General features: G+C 63.2%; 1 protein-coding gene across 1 annotated transcript in view; it reads left to right on the plus strand.

Moving 5' to 3' along the window:
• The window catches only part of Pudp (pseudouridine 5'-phosphatase), a 64,052-nt gene extending 55,429 nt beyond the window's left edge, over nucleotides 1-8,623 (plus strand). The window contains exon 4 of the mRNA XM_026411148.2: nucleotides 7,352-8,623. Within this exon, the coding sequence (XP_026266933.2) occupies nucleotides 7,352-7,528 (177 nt within the window). The 3' untranslated portion in view covers nucleotides 7,529-8,623. The remainder of the gene's footprint in view (nucleotides 1-7,351) is intronic.
• The last annotated feature ends 7,285 nt before the right edge of the window (nucleotides 8,624-15,908 follow it).

The following is a 15,908-nucleotide window of genomic DNA, read 5'->3' on the forward strand; positions in this document are numbered from 1 at the left end:
TCACTGCTTGTGAAGGACACCCATTAGTCTCCTATCCAGCCAAAGAGCCCCGAGGCAGAAGAGTACAGGAGAGACCCTCCCAAGATGGTGAACGCTGGCCACAGCTGTGCGCAGGTCTGCAGGAGGCCCTCCTGTGCTCTGTCCACTTCCTCTTCCAGGCAGTTGGGAGGGGGACCTCGTTTCTGTCAGCAGGACACTGTCTGCAGTTCTGCCACAGGATGGCTGGGCCTGCGGGAGCTGGCCGCGTTCCTGCCCCTGTGCTTGTCCTCGGTGGTGAAGCCAGTCTCGGGGTCATGGCCCTCCAGTGGGCCATTTCTGTACAAGCACACAGGTCTCGTCCTGTGAAGAAGTGTTTAAAATCGGCTGTGAGGCTGTTGGACAGAACTGCAGAGTTCTTGTGCACAGAACTGCAGGGAGCGTCAGTTTCCCTCGCTGTGCGCACACCCGAGTGTGTAGGTGCTTCTGTGTGTACACACGTGTGCACAGGATTTGACAGGAAGGCTGTGTTTTTTGAGCACGTAGTGCTGGGATGGAGCCCAGGGATTCATGCACGCTAGGCCTGCACTCCACCACTGAGCCACACTCCCCGCCCTGCTTAAATTTCATTTTAACAACAGGGTCTCCCTGAATTGCCCAGGCTGGCCTCGGTCCCCGGATAGCTGATATTGAGAGTGCACCACCACGCCCGGCAGGAGTCAGTCTTCTGGTAATAACAATGATTTAAAAAGCACCGGATGATGATTTACAATAAAAACTGTAAGGTCGCTGCTCAGCTAGAATGTTTATTCAGGGGGTCAGGGCACCTCATTTCCATACCGTTTAGCAGAACAGCCGTGTTCAGACACTTGGAATCTTGGGATTTCTTTGTGCTCTTAAACACTATTTAGGGTCCATAAGACTTGGCTGATGTGGATTATGCTGCTGCTTATTGACTGAGTTAAAAGTCAAACTGACATTTTAAAAATACTCATTTTAAAAGAAGTATAATAAACTGATTGCATGGTAATATAAGCACCGTGTTTTGAAAATAGCTTTTTTTCAAATTTTTACATAACTCAAATATTCTTAGTGCTTTCTTAATGGAAGGAAGGCACCTTTTTCATCTTTGTGCATGCAGTCTATGTGGGCCCCTTGCATTGGTCGAAGTTCATACTGAACGTCTGGCCTTGTGCAGATCATCCGTTGGAAAAGAGATCTTAATGATCTTTCCAGGTGATCCATCTTTCTGTGATGTTTCATTAAGATCCCACACGCCGTGGTGTGGCGATGTACAAGTGGAAGCCGCCTCGTGACCTAACCCTTCCCTTTGGTGTTGAAGTCTGCCTCCCCGTCTCGCCGTGTCTCCCTGCGTGGTGTCGTGACCTCGTTTTGGAGATCCTGGTGGACTGACACATCAGGTCTGCAGAGTGTTCACGCCTTTCATTGTAATGACGTCACTCACGTCTGTGGGTCACCCTCTCCCAGAAGAGCCCAGATCCTGGCGAGTGGTGAGCCTCGTGGCGGGAGAGGCCCGTTTTCTAAGATGCTAATTTTCTCTTGGAAGCTTTGTTGGTTCTGGCAGCAGGCCCTCTTGGTTCTGCTCCTCGGGGTGGCTGGCGGCCGCTCGGTGAACTTTGAAGGAAGTTCTGCCAGATGCCTAACTGTTAGCCGTGGTGCTTGTCTGAAATGCTGGTGGGGGAGGAGGTCCCGGAGGTCTGCCGCCTGCAGCCGCCAAAGGCCCCGTGTTGTCTGGGTGGCAGCCCCATGTCCCTGTGTGAGCAGGTCCCTGCAGTGTTCATGTCCCACAACCTCTTGAGAAGCTGTCACCTGGGGACCTGGACTGGGCCCAGTGGTGGCTTCCTGGTGAGGGCACAGGCCATCGGCACAGCCAGGAGGAAAGGTGTGTCACCTGCAGCTCCTGTGTCACCGAAGCTGGAAAGGGACCTGCGGGAGGAGACGGCCCTCCCTGTCATGGCAGAGTGCACTCTGGGCGCCCTGCAGGGACACGGGCCCCTGGGCCAGCTGGGCTGTCTCTGTGGAAGTCTCTCTGTGGGCTTTCTCCAGGCAAGACCACCTGGGGGGGTGCTGGCGTTGCTAAGGGCCGCAGGCTCTCCCAGGAGCCCAGGTGATGGCCCTAAAGGCCCGCCCAGCCCTCCCCGGTGACAGTCCTGAAACGGTGCGTGCTGTCCCTCACCCACACACCCAGTGCTGCCACGGCTGTGCAGGTGGCCCATCAGGCTGTGCGTCTGGCCTGCCTGCACGCTGGTCACCACTGTGTGAAAGCCACCGCGGCAGGAGCATGGCCGGGGGCCAAGAGCTGCCCGCGAGGACCCGGGCATGTGTCTGGGACCCCATGCCTGGGAGGGCGGGCAGGGACACACAAGTAGGAGACAGCAGCAGAGGGGAGGGCTTCCCAGGGTTGGCTCAAGTGCCCAGCTCCTCAGGGCGGCAGGCCTCCTCCTCCTGGAGACTGTCGCTCTGCCGCCTGGACAGAGGAAGCCGCTCCCTCTGACCTTGAAGTGTCCTTGCGCACAGCTGTCCTTGCTGTCCCTGGGTGCCGCTCTGAGGCAGGCGCAGCTGGCCACGCCGCTGTGCGGCTTGGTGCACCACGTTGGTGGGCAGGCGGCTCCCAGCGCCCTCTGACCTGAGCGGGTGCCCCGCTCGCCCTGGGGCAGGACCGGGCAGGGCTGGTGCCCACAGAGCTGTGTTGGCAGAGGGACGCGGGCCTCGCCTCTGAGGTCTGGTGAGCCCGGGAGGGCGCTGTGTGGCTGGTCTCTTCCTCGGAGCTCCAAGTCGCAGGACCACCCTGCGCTGTAGAAAGAGGAGGAGGAAGACGGGGCCTGTGTGCGACCCCCGAGCACCACCTGGCTGTGAGCGAGCACCACCTGGCTGTGAGCGAGCACCACCTGGCTGTGAGCGAGCACCACGTGGCTGTGAGCGAGCACCACCTGGCTGTGAGCGAGCACCACCTGGCTGTGAGCGAGCACCACGTGGCTGTGAGCGAGCACCACGTGGCTGTGAGCGTGTCCGGTTCCCGTCTAGTAGACCTAAAGGCCTGCTCTTCCCCTGGACGTTCTGAGAGGAGTCGAGGGAAACCTTCATCTGTCCGTTTTCTGTGGCCCAAGTGGACACTGTAGCAGGGCCACATTCCTGTACCTTAAGGGATCAGAAACTGGGGGTAGCCCGGGGGGTTCTGGAGGCCAGGGAGCCCAAGACTCCCCCGGGATCTCTGTGCATTCTGCAAACAGCCCTGCATGGAAAGAATGTTCCAGAATGATTCCTGCACTGTCCCGTGCCATCACGGGACCTCCTGGGCGGCTCTCAGGGGCACAGCCTTGGGGTGCAGCCAGTCACGGAAGCGGGTCTCCCCCTGTGCAGCTCTGCGGGGAGCAAGCTGGCCAGGCGCGGGCCTCCCCCCACCTGGCGCCCTCTTCTGCAGCTCCACGTGCCGGGTGCAGAAAGCACCTCCGCCATGGCCCGGGGCTCCTCGCTGTCCCCACGTGAAACACCCTGCGCAGCCTCGGCCTTTCTCCCGTCTCCCTCCAGACCGGCCGCCAGGGCGTCCGTCACACCAGCGCCTCCACGCCACGGGCCAGGCAAGCGCCCTACCACTCACCATGACCGCAGCCCCCGCAGCCCAGACGGGCGTGCCTCACCAGCTCACAGGGGCCGCCCGCTCACTTGCAGCTGTTGGTGGGGAGGCTCCGTGCGGAGGCCAGGGTGTGTGGACCTCCGTGGCCTTGAGGCTGGCCTTGGGGTTGGGGTCCTCTTGCCCCTGCCTCCCGGGTGCTGGGATGACGGCGTGCACCCTGCACCCAGCTGGGATGTGTAGCTCTCTAAGACCAAGGCACAAGAGCCTCTTCAGTCCCGTGGAGCCCGTGAGCAGACCAGGGAGGGAGCGGGACCCAGAGGCCACCCGGACCTCGGGTGTCTTCAGAGAAGCCAGGTGGGCGCTCCCGGTGATCCACGGGCCGCCCTCCCTCCCTGCCCTGGGAGACGTCCTCCTCCTAGATTAAATCCCGCAGCCACAGCTTGATTAACTCTGCGCCTCTCCTGCAGCTGGGCACCCGTAGGGACAGAACATGGCTCCTGGGGACCTGGATGCTGTGCAGAGTCCTCTCCAGGTGACTGTGGCCCAGCTCTCCCCTGTGACCTCGCCTGGGCTCTGCTCCCTCCCCCCCAGCAGAGGAGAGGGGAGGGCGGCCTTGGCTGCTGCCCGCCCTGCGGCCTGTCCGCCTGTGCCTCCGCCACCTGAGTGCGTGACAGGCTTCACAGACGCCTGGTGGCCTGGCTCTGAGAAGGGGCAGTGGACGCCAGGCCCCGCCTCGTGTCGGCCCCAGCTGCGAGGAAGCTGTCCTTGGGTTGTCCAAGGATGTCCAGTGGGGGCTCCCACACCAGCCCTGGCCCCAGCAGAGCCAGGTGCAGCCCGCAGGCCCACGCACATCCACATCCGGGTGCCTCTCCAAGGGGCGGGCCCACGCACATCCGGGTGCCTCTCCAAGGGGCGGGCCCACGCACATCCGGGTGCCTCACAAGGGGCCGTGACCTGCGGAGCCGAGAGGGCGGCTTCCTGGGGAAGAGGGCCTCGGGGAGCCGGCGGCCCAGCCCCACCCCTGCACCCAGCGCCTGTCCTGGCTCATGGGTGAGCGGGCCTGTAGGGCCCAGGCAGGTGGCAGGTGCTCCCGCCTCCCCTGCCCAGGCCACCTCCACAGAGACGTCCCCCAGGTCCTCAGAGAGGAAGGCCATCTCGTCCCCCAGGTCCACCTCCTGCTGGGAGTGGCCGCAGTGCCTTTGCTTACAGGGAGCAGATTCTTCCCCCAGGTGCCAGAAGGACAGGTGCCCAGTTCACGGAAAGAGTGCATCTAAGGTCAGGGTCGCGCGGGGGAAGGACAGGCTGGTCCCCGTGGGTGGCCCGTGCCAGGTTCACCAGGGTCCTCTACCTGCATCACAACCACCCGCCCTGGAGGGGGGCCGCTGCCCCCGGCCTGAGCTGGGAGGTGCCCTCCAGCGGCCTGCCCTCTGGTTCTCGCGGAGTCCCTGGGCCCATGGGGACTGACCGTGCACAGGGGCGGGTTTCCGTGGCCCTGAGTCCTGTGGGCTCTCCTGTCCCCTTCCTATTCTGACTCAGACGTGCCTGGCTCCACCCGTGTCTCAGGGCTCCTTCCCCTTCTCCACCTCTCTGGGCAGTCCCGCAGGACACGGTGGACAGCCCTTATCTGACAGGCCGGGGACACAGTGGCTCTGCTTTCTAATTCTGGAGTATTTGCCTGCACCTGATGGGTGCCTTGGGGTGAGGCTCCGTCTAAACCAGGACTCACAGGACTCACTCATGCCCCTTGTCCACGTGACCTCCGTCCCTTCTGGGCCAGGCTTCCAGTGAGTTCCGTGGGTGGGTTTCCAGGACTGTGAGATCTCGGAGCATCTTGGATTCTCGGGTTGGAGATGCTGCGTGGGTATTTCAGCTGCCGGTGCCTTGTTTAGATCATTCTAGAATCAGGAGGGACCAGTGATGAGCTGAGCGCAGGAAACTGCTGTCAGGTGACGGAGACGTCTCTGGAGTCCACCTGGAATGGCCCCTCTCCCGGGCCCTCCTCCCTCTGACCTCACTGCGGCTGTGCAGAGAGCTCTGAGCTGGGAGGGGTCTTGGCCCCCTCACTCCAGACCCGGCTGCATGCGGGGGACCTGCTGCTGGTGGCCGCCACAGCCTCCTTCCTCAGCCACTGTCCAGTGCTGAGCCACCAGATTGCAGCAGGTCCCCTGCCGTGCTCCAGGGAGCAGCCACGCGCAGACACACGGGGAGGCTGCCCTGTGACCTGGCCAAGCGCTGTCACCCCGGGGCATGGGCCAGGTGTTCCTGCGCCCCACCCCTCGTCCTGTGGGCCGACTGCACACCCTCCCAGGTCCCCTGAGGACACGGTGTCTGTCCCGCCCCGTCATGGGACACGTCTGTGCCTGTGCGCTCTGGCTGAGTGCATTAGAGTACACCACCTGTGACTTTAAAAAGGCTGGGACAGGGCCAGGCAGAGGCAGGCAGGGAACCAGGACAGCACGCCTGGGTGGTCCCAGGTGGCTCCTCTCCTGGCCCTCGCCCATCGGCAGGCCTGTGGCCAGCCCAGGACCTTCCATCCCCCCACCCCCCCACCCCCTGGTGCACCCCGACCCTGGCAGTGCTCTCAGGGAGGGACTCCTCATTCCTGTGGGCAGTGAGTGGCTAATGGGCTGGGGAAGGGCGGGCAGGCCAGCAGTCCATGTGCCGCTAGGGTGGGCTGCAGCTCACCCGGGGCTCACAGGAGGGTGCAGAAAGAGGGACCCACCTCCGCAGCCCGGGAGCGGGCTCCGAGGAGAAGGGGAGATGCAGGGGAGCCCCCTGAGCACCCGGGCCGTGGGGCGTCTCCCCCCCCCCCCCCCGCAGCCAGGGGCTGTGGCAGCCACCGGACGCAGGGCAGAGGGACACCGTCTTCTCCTGAGGTGGCTGCAGGGGTCTGCAGCCTGCTCCCCTGACCACCCCCGCCCCAGGGGGCACAGGCTGGGGGCTGCGGGGGTGGGGGGCTGCAGGGGTATGGGGGGCTGCAGGGGTATGGGGGGGCTGCAGGGGTGTGGGGGTGCTGTAGAGGTGTCTGGGAGGCTCCAGGAGTGTGGGGGTGTTGGGGGGGGCGCTGCAGGGGGGTGCAGGGGTGGGGGTGTTGGGGGAATGCTGTGGGGGGTGCAGGGGTGGGGGTGTTGGGGGGGCCCTACAGGGAGGGGGCTGGGCACACCTGGGCACCGACACGTGGACACCCACTGCCAGCACAGGCCACCGGGTGAGGAGGGCCAGGAGGCAGTGTGCCCTCATGTCACCATCCCCCATGGCACGGTGATTGTCACCATCCTCCTGACGCGCCACGCCTTGGTGTTCCTGGGGTTTATGTGTCACTAAGCTGTGCGCCCAGGGACGCAGGTTGGCACTATAGCGCCCCGTCCCTGCCCTTTGCCACTACAGTACGTGAGACCCGTGCCGCTGTGACGCGGTGTCACGCCTACAGGACATGACGTGGTCTTGCTGTCTGTGCCCCTCCCCCGCTCCCCGAGTGCCCCTCCCCCGCTCCCCCCGCGTGTCCAGGTGTTGGCCCAACAGATGCTCAGGACGTGGGTGAGGCTGAAGGCAGTGACCCGGGCAAGGCTTCTCTGCGTGTCCACCATGCTCTGGTGACGATGGACACCTCTCCCCACCGCCGTCCCTGTGGGGGTCCACCGCAGCCGCTCCCCCACCCTCTAACCCAGAAGTCACGCAGCACCGTTGTCCCCGTGCGCACGTGGCGGAGCCCGTGCCGAGGACGGCGCTCGGCCCCCGGGTGTGTGGGCGTGCACGGCATCTCGCTCTCTTGTCCCACAGTGCCTGGTCTTCGAAGACGCTCCCAACGGGGTGGAGGCGGCCCTGGCGGCCGGGATGCAGGTGGTGATGGTCCCCGATGAGCGCCTGAGCCGCGACCTGACGAGCAAGGCCACCCTGGTGCTGCGTTCCCTGCAGGACCTGCAGCCGGAGCTCTTCGGCTTGCCCGCCTACGACTGAGGGCCACCGCGCTCCACGCCGCTGCAGTGGGCCTCCTGGCCCCGCCCACAATCGGGGTCCACCTGCGGAGGGGAGGGGCGGAGGGAGGCGGCAGCCCAGGTGCAGCCATGTCACCTCTGTACCTACCTGGGGAGGGCCCGTGCCCTGAGCTGGCGTGGCCCAGTTTTGCTCCAGGTTGATGGCCGTCCACTGGACACTTGAGAGAGGACAGAGACCGTGCAGAGCAAGGTCCAGCGTACAGCACATGCCGATGGCACACGCCTGTGTGTGTGGTCTGCGTGCGTGCTCCCTGCTCTCCAGGCAGAGACCACACGTGGCCATTCCCTTATTCTAGTTCTCTCAACATGGGCAGCTGCACCGTGTCGGCTCCGTGTGCTGCGTGTATGCACGCGTGTGTGTGCAGGCGTGTCCACACTCCCTCTGCTGCACACCCTGGGCCCCCACCGGCTCCCTCTGCTCCGCAGCCTGAGAGGAGGCGGGGCTCGGAGCCCAGGAGCAGCCCTCCCCTGGGGCCAGGCCTCCCCCCTCCCTCTGCCTCACAGTTCCCCCCTGCACAGTCGCACCCCGACTGCCAGGAGCCCACCACCCGACTCCCAGGAGCCCCCCACCCGACTCCCAGGAGCCGCCCCAGCAGGGCCCCTGTGGCCTGGGCGTGTCCACGGCGCCCATCTGCATGTGGAGGAGAGTTTTCCACCTCGGAGCCCACTCCTGTCCTTCAGGGACGCTGTCCTTCCAGTGCCGTGGTGGAAACGGCGAGGTCAGGGTAGGACCTGGGAGGCCTGAGCGCCGGGGACACTTGGGGGGCCTTCGGCCTCCCCACTCTGGACGGCTGGCTCTGCCCGGCCAGTGGGCTGTCACCTGTCAGGAACGGTTTGGTCTGCACTCCTGTCTGCGGGGTGGCTCTGTCACCCACTGTTGAGCTGACTGTCACCTCCGCGCCTGGTGGAGAGAAGGCGGAGGGGCAGGGGTTTGGGGGGACGGTCCTTCTCCGGCAGCCCGCCTGGCTCCCGGGAGCGCACCTGCTCCCAGAAGCCTCCTGAGCCACGGCAGCGTCTCCCTGTGTCCCCGCAGGCTGACGGGTGTAATAAAGTCCTGTGCCCGTCCACGCGGTGCTCGGAGTCGTGATTTCACCCTTGACCCTGCCCTCCACGGCCCAGCACAGGCCCCGAGTCCCTCCGCCCTCTGTCCTGTAGCCACAGTGGCTCAGCTGGCCCAGGGCACGGGTGTGGGAAGCCGGTCACTGGCCCTGTGGACGCTGTGCCCCGGGGGTGTTTTCTAATCATGGGGCCGTCATCCCCGGGAAAGACCAGGGTCTCAACCCGTGAGTCCCAAGTCCTCTCTCCACGAGGGTCTTAACCAAGTGACAGGCACCTGAACCCAGGTGGAGAACAGCTCAGCGCTCACCTAGGATGCGTGTGTCGATGACTCACAGTCACCACCTTCTCATCACACAGCACACACCTGCATCATGGTGAAGGCCTCAGAGACTCACGAGTCTACACAGGACTCTCTGTCGGTGTCCACTTCCGGGTCAGCGGGCAGTGGGAGACAGCTGTTTAAACGAAGGCAATCCTGGCTCTGTTTGCCAGAGCTCCACCCAAGCCCCAAGCTTCTCCCCGCAGCCCTCCAGAAGACGGTGCACCACCTTAAACACCTTCCTGCTGGCCGTCCTTAGGTCCTCCTGTTACCCAGGAGGCTGTTGCTGGGATCCACAGGTCCTGCTGCCTCAGGGTCACCCACGGGCAGGGGCAGCAGGCTCCACCCAGGGCTCCGTCCTCTGCCGGCTGCAGGCTTCTGCACCCACCTCTGTGGATGAGGAGGCCTAGCGGGGCTCTTGGGTGTCCCACACAGGCCTGGTGACAAAGGTCGGTCCCCAGAGGTGGCTGTGGGCAGGTGTCCAACTGCAAGAGGCTCCCTGTCCAAGGAAGCTGTCCTGGGTCCTGTGTCCCCAAAGGGACTAGGGCACCAGTCCTCCCCATTCTCCTCCCCTCCCCCTCCCCCTCCCCCTCCCCCCTCTCCTTCCTCCTCCCCCTCCCCTCCCCCTCCCCCTCTCCTTCCTCTTCTCCTCCTCTTCCTCCTCCCCCTCCCCCCTCATCCTTCCTCCTCCCCCCTCCCCCTTCCCCCCTCCTTCCTCTTCCCCCTCGACTTCCTCCTCCCCTCCCCCTCCCCCTCCCCTCCCCCTCCCCCCTCATCCTTCCTCCTCCCCCTCCCCCTCATCCCTCCCCCCTCATCCCTCCCCCTCCCCCCTCATCCCTCCCCCTCCCCCTCTCTCTGCCTTCCAGGCTGCCATTAGGTGAGCAGCTGGGCCTCAGGTTCCCACCCTGGGTGCTGCCCCACCACAGGCCAAACAGGCCACGCGGCTGGGGTGGGACCCCAACCATGAGACAGGACGAGCCCTTCCTCCCTGGGTGTCTGCCCCTCCTCCTCCCTGGGTGTCTGCCCCTCCTCCTCCCTGGGTGTCTGTCCTCCCTCCTCCCTGGGCGTCTGTCTCTCCTCCTCCCTGGGTGTCTGCCCCTCCTCCTCCCTGGGTGTCTGCCCCTCCTCCTCCCTGGGTGTCTGTCCCCTCCCTCCTCCCTGGGTGTCTGTCTCTCCTCCTCCCTGGGTGTCTCTCCTTCCTCCTCCCTGGGTGTCTGTCCTCCCTCCTCCCTGGGCGTCTGTCCCTCCTCCTCCCTGGGTGTCTGTCCCTCCTCCTCCCTGGGTGTCTGTCTCTCCTCCTCCCTGGGTGTCTCTCCTTCCTCTCCCTGGGTGTCTCTCCTTCCTCCTCCTCCCTGGGTGTCTGTCCCTCCTCCTCCCTGGGTGTCTGTCCCTCCTCCTCCCTGGGTGTCTGCCCCTCCTCCTCCCTGGGTGTCTCTCCTTCCTCCTCCCTGGGTGTCTGTCCTCCCTCCTCCCTGGGCGTCTGTCCCTCCTCCCTGGGCGTCTGTCCCTCCTCCTCCCTGGGCGTCTGTCCTCCCTCCTCCCTGGGTGTCTGTCCCTCCTCCTCCCTGGGTGTCTGCCCCTCCTCCTCCCTGGGTGTCTGCCCCTCCTCCTCCCTGGGTGTCTGTCCCTCCTCCTCCCTGGGTGTCTCTCCTTCCTCCTCCCTGGGTGTCTGTCCTCCCTCCTCCCTGGGCGTCTGTCCCTCCTCCTCCCTGGGTGTCTGTCCCTCCTCCTCCCTGGGTGTCTGTCTCTCCTCCTCCCTGGGTGTCTCTCCTTCCTCCTCCCTGGGTGTCTGTCCTTCCTCCTCCCTGGGCGTCTGTCCCTCCTCCTCCCTGGGTGTCTGTCCCTCCTCCTCCCTGGGTGTCTGTCTCTCCTCCTCCCTGGGTGTCTCTCCTCCTCCTCCTGCCTGGGTGTCTGTCCTCCCTCCTCCCTGGGTGTCTGTCCCTCCTCCTCCCTGGGCGTCTGTCCTTCCTCCTCCCTGGGTGTCTCTCCTTCCTCTCCCTGGGTGTCTCTCCTTCCTCTTCCCTGGGTGTCTGTCCTTCCTCCTCCTCCCTGGGTGTCTGTCCCTCCTCCCTGGGCGTCTGTCCCTCCTCCCTGGGCGTCTGTCCCTCCTCCCTGGGCGTGTGTCCCTCCTCCCTGGGCGTCTGTCCCTCCTCCCTGGGCGTCTGTCCCTCCTCCCTGGGCGTCTGTCCCTCCTCCCTGGGCGTCTGTCCCTTCCTCCCTGGGTGTCTGTCCTTCCTCCTCCCTGTGTGTCTGTCCTTGAGGTCGCCCTTGGCCACGAGACCTGCCTTTCACAGGGGGATGGACTGGGTCAGTTCTCCCCAGGGAGGGTCCAGAGGTGCGGGTGGAAGGTTCTCGGGTCCCAGGACACTCGTGAGGACTTTGTGGATGGAGGGGCTCACGTGTCCTACAGCAGGTCTTCAGGACACCTGGGGGCATCCCCTGAGTCTGTGGAGAGGACCACGTGGTCCTGTCCACCTGAGCACAGGATCGTCGTCTCCCTGGTCACCACGGGCTTCACGGCCTGCACCTGTCGTGGGAATAGAATGCCATCAGGAAGCACTGCCAGCCTGAGAGGGCAAGCCACCTGGACACCCGGGCGAGTCGCACACCTCCGGGGACACGTCCAGCAGGTGCAGGGTGCCCGGGTTGGCCCTCGGGTTTGAAGGGGAGCGCCCACGAGCACTTGAGCTTGGTCCCACGGGGGTGGCATTAGGGGGTGCCTTTGGGGAAGTGACCGGGGTGAGGCCCCGTTCACAGGGTGCAGTTCTCAGGAAGCTGCGGGGACTCGTGTGGGTGTCCCCCTCTGTGCTTTCTGATGTGAGGTCCTAGGGTTCAGACCAGCGCCCTGGGCACCCCCCTGCCTGAGCCTCCGCCTGAGCTGCCGCCGTGGACCCTGGATCAACCCCTGGCGTTGGCCTGAGTGGGGGCTTGGGGACAGCCCTGGGGAGACCCGGGTTCTGTGCCTGGCTGCAGGACCTCGGTGCTGGGTTCCCCGGCTTCCCATGGCTGTGACCAACGCCGACTTCCAGGAGGAAGAGTTCCCAGTGGCTCAGGGTTCACGGGGTCGGTTCCGCGGTGGCCCGGGCCTCGGTGACGCTCCACAGCATGGCGGGCCACGGGCGTGGTGAGCACGCGGCTCAGCGCCCGCAGCTGGGGCAGGGAGAAGGGCTGGCGAGAGGCCCCCTTCCGCAGCGTGCCCCGTGGGCCGCTCCCCCAGTTCGGCCCTTGTCCCCAGTGTCCACGCAGCTTCCGTGGATATTCCACCCAATGGATTAATCCACCAAGTGGATCCATCCCCGGGTGATGTCAGCACCCTCGCGGTCCAATCCTGGCTGAGAAGCTCCCCCTGAACCTTGCTGCGAGGGCACCCAGCCATCAACACAGGAGCCTCTGGGGACATTTCAGATCCCTGCTGTGAGGTCCCCATCACGGTGACAGGTGCCCGTCACAAGGTCCTCTGAAACCAGGAAGCTCACGGGCACGGAGCCTCAGAGCCTGGCTCTTTTGGGAACTGCGAAGGGCACGATTCCCGAGGTCCACTTGGACCTCTGTCCCCAGCAGCATAAACCCCCTGCAAACACACAGACCAGACGTCCGTCCGCTTCCTCCTTGGCCGCTTTGCCATGGAGCCGTGAGCTCGTGGGTTCTGCACAGAATCACTCAGCCACGTGCACTCGAGGGAGACCCAGGATCCACTCCGTATCCGTGCCTTAGTGAGTTAAGGCCTGAGTAAACACACACATAGTTAACTAACGTGACGATGACATCTATTCACGGACCAATAGTCACTACAGAACTTGGTGGTGAAATACACATTTCACTTTAAACTCAGAAGCAAACTGGGCACAGTCTGTAATTTTGGCTACTTGGGAGGCTGAGGCAGGAGGATCATGAGTTTGAGGCCAGCCTGGGCGACTGAGCAAGACCCTGTCTCAAAAAATAATTGTTTTTAAGAAGTTGGAAACAGGCCAGATGCGGTGGTCCACACCTGTCATCCCAGGGTCTCAGGAGGCTGAGGCAGGAGGATCGCGAGGTCAAAGCCAGCCTCCGCCAAAGGGAGGCCCTGAGCAACTCGGGGAGACCCTGTCTCTAAATAAAATATTTAAAAAAGGGATGGGGACGGGGCTCAGGGGTCGGGTGTCCCTGAGTTCTGTCCCTGGTACCAAAAGAATAAAAGCTGGAAACAACGTGTATGAGTCTGGGGCTTAAACAAGAGACATGGATTGTCCCCCAGCCCTGGAGGCCGAGAGCCCAAGGTCCAGGCTCCCTGGGGCCCCACTGCACCCCGTCCCCTCTGCAGAGGTCCCGTGTCCACAACCCCGTGGGGGCTTAGGGCCTTCAGGTATCTGAACACTGAGCCATTCTGCCTGAGGTTTGTGGTGTGAGTGACCAAACCCGTCAGCATTGATCATCTGTCCCCAGGTGCCCAGCCAGGCCCACCCGGAGGTCAATCCCGTGCAACGAAACAGAACAAAAAAGTGAGTTCCTGGCCGTGCACGTGGCCCCCGAGCCCGGCCCCCACGTGCCGTCAGCCACCAGATGAGATCTTTAAAGCCCCCCAGTTTGACTCTCCAGATACCCTAAAGATGGGGGCCATCGTTCTCCGCTCCCCTCCTGCAGTTCTTAGGTGGGAGGATTTCTTTACAATGTTCCACACGTCTTAGGTGGAGAGGGGGACGGGGGCAGGTGGGGAGGCAGCCTTCTGCAGGGCTCCCCTGAAAATCCATCTGAATGAACCTTCAAACAAGCCTGTGAGGTGCTGCTGGAGGGTCCCTGCCCGAATCCCTGTGCCGCAGCCCTGACCCCAGGACCTTAGAACATGACTGTTTGCAGGTGATGTCAGTTAGAGAGGAGATGGGGCGCAGTGAGGTCCCGGGGGGCCCTGACCCAGCAGGACTGGGGTCCTCTTAGAGGTGGAGGCCAGCCCTGCCCACACCTTGGCCTCCAGGACTGGGCGCCATGGATCTGGGTCGTGAAGTGCCCGAGGCTGGGAGCTTTTGTCATAGCTGCCAAGAAAACCGAGACCTCTGTGTGGTGCATTAGGAGTGCTTTTGATGGATGATCCTGACATTTAGACTTGATGTCACATACGAAGCGTTTGACGGAAGTATCCATCATCTCTTGTCCATCTTGATGAGGGGGACAAAGGACGTGGGATGATCATTCTTGCTGTGTGGAATGTAGATCTGTCTGACTCCGTGTCCAGTCCCTGTGGGTGCTGCGCAGGACTCCTGGTGTGGAGGGGAGACAGGGACACGGGTGGTGCACGTCCACCCTCCGGGGCCGAGAGAGAACAAGTTGTTGAGGCCACTCAGTCTGGGGAGCTTCGCTGGGACGGCCCTGCAGACCAGTGTGAGGCTTTCTGACGACGGGCGTGAGACTGTGCATCTGGAAATCATCATCCAGTGGGGAGTTCGAAAACAAGCAGGGCAGCCAGGCTCGGAGGCCCACGCCTGTCGTCCCAGCGGCTCGGGAGGCTGAGGCAGGAGGATGGTGAGTTCAAAGCCAGCCTCCGCCAAAGCGAGGCCCTAAGCAGCTCCGTGAGACCCCGTCTCTCAATAAAAAACCAAAAAGGGCTGGGGACGGGGCTCAGGGGTCGAGGGCCCCCGCGTTCAATCCCTGGTACCAACCTGCCAACCAACCAACAGGGTAGACTCTCAGCAGCCAGGGCAAGCTGTGTGTAAAAGAGTCACCACACACTTGAGTCCACACCCTGTGAAATTTACAGTTGTGTGTCCGCGCCTGCCCAGGCCGACCCCAGGGCAGCACCCGACTGACCCGTAGGAAGGACCACAGGATGGTCAGTAGGCGGGGAACGCGGCGTTTTGGAGGCACGTGGGCTCTCTCAAAATAAGACCATTAAGACATTTCACTCATCTTCAAGCCGATCTTTACCCCATAGAAAGTTTTAGAATTTTTACTTTATTTTATTATTTTCTTTTGGAGGCGGGTACCAGGGGTTTGAACCCAGGGCCCTCGACCCCCGAGCCCCATCCCCAGCCCTATTTTGCATTTGATTGAGAGACAGGGTCTCCCTGAGTTGCTTAGGGCCTCCCTTTGGCGGAGGCTGGCTCTGAACTCGCCATCCTCCTGCCTCAGCCTCCCCAGCCCCTGGGATGACAGGCGTGTCCCGTCACAGCTGACTCTTTTATTTTTCAATGTGGGAAAAATCAATGTTAATTTGGCAGCTCCTGGGCCGGGGGTGGGCCGTTTTCAACTGTGAGATATGTGCAGGGCGTCACGTCCCTTGATACCAGTGACTTCCGTATGATGCATGAGGAAAAGGAAAAGTACTGTCCTCAAAGCAACTGTGCCTCACCATCAAGAGGACAAATGACAATGACGGCTGGAGGGTGGGTCACGCCGGGCGGTGATCCATGCTGGTGTCTGAGGTCCAGTCTTGGTGGCCGACTCCATGGCCCTGGCCCAAGGGGAGCAGAACAAGATGGCGGCAGGGCCTGGAGGAGGAGGAGAGCAGCTCAGGACAGGGCACCAGGGAGCAGAGAGAGCTCTGCTCACCAGGGACAGGACAGAGACCCCCAAGGCACAGCCCAGGGACCCCCTCCTCCAGCCACACCCCACCTGCTGCAGTCACCACCCAGTGAGTCCATCCAAGTGGATTAATCCACTATTAGGTTACACCAGGGAGCAGAGAGAGCTCTGCTCACCAGGGACAGGACAGAGACCCCAAAGGCACAGCCCAGGGACCCCCTCCTCCAGCCATGATGTCTGCTGCCCTTGGGCCAGGGCAGAGCTGGTGGTGGGCGGAAGCTCTGAGGCCGTGAGCCAAAAGGAACCTTCTCAGGTTGTGGTCAGGTTGTCGGCCAGCGAGGATGAGGTGACCACGCCGTGCGGTGCACACCGGGCCGTGTGCACACGAGCGCGAGTCTGCGTCAAAGTCCCCTGGTTTGCATCCTGTGCCAATCCTCAGGGCGGGGACGGAGAACCGGGGGTCAGGCGGCCC

The sequence above is a fragment of the Urocitellus parryii genome, chromosome X, assembly GCF_045843805.1.
Source record: "Urocitellus parryii isolate mUroPar1 chromosome X, mUroPar1.hap1, whole genome shotgun sequence".
NCBI lineage: Eukaryota > Metazoa > Chordata > Mammalia > Rodentia > Sciuridae > Urocitellus > Urocitellus parryii.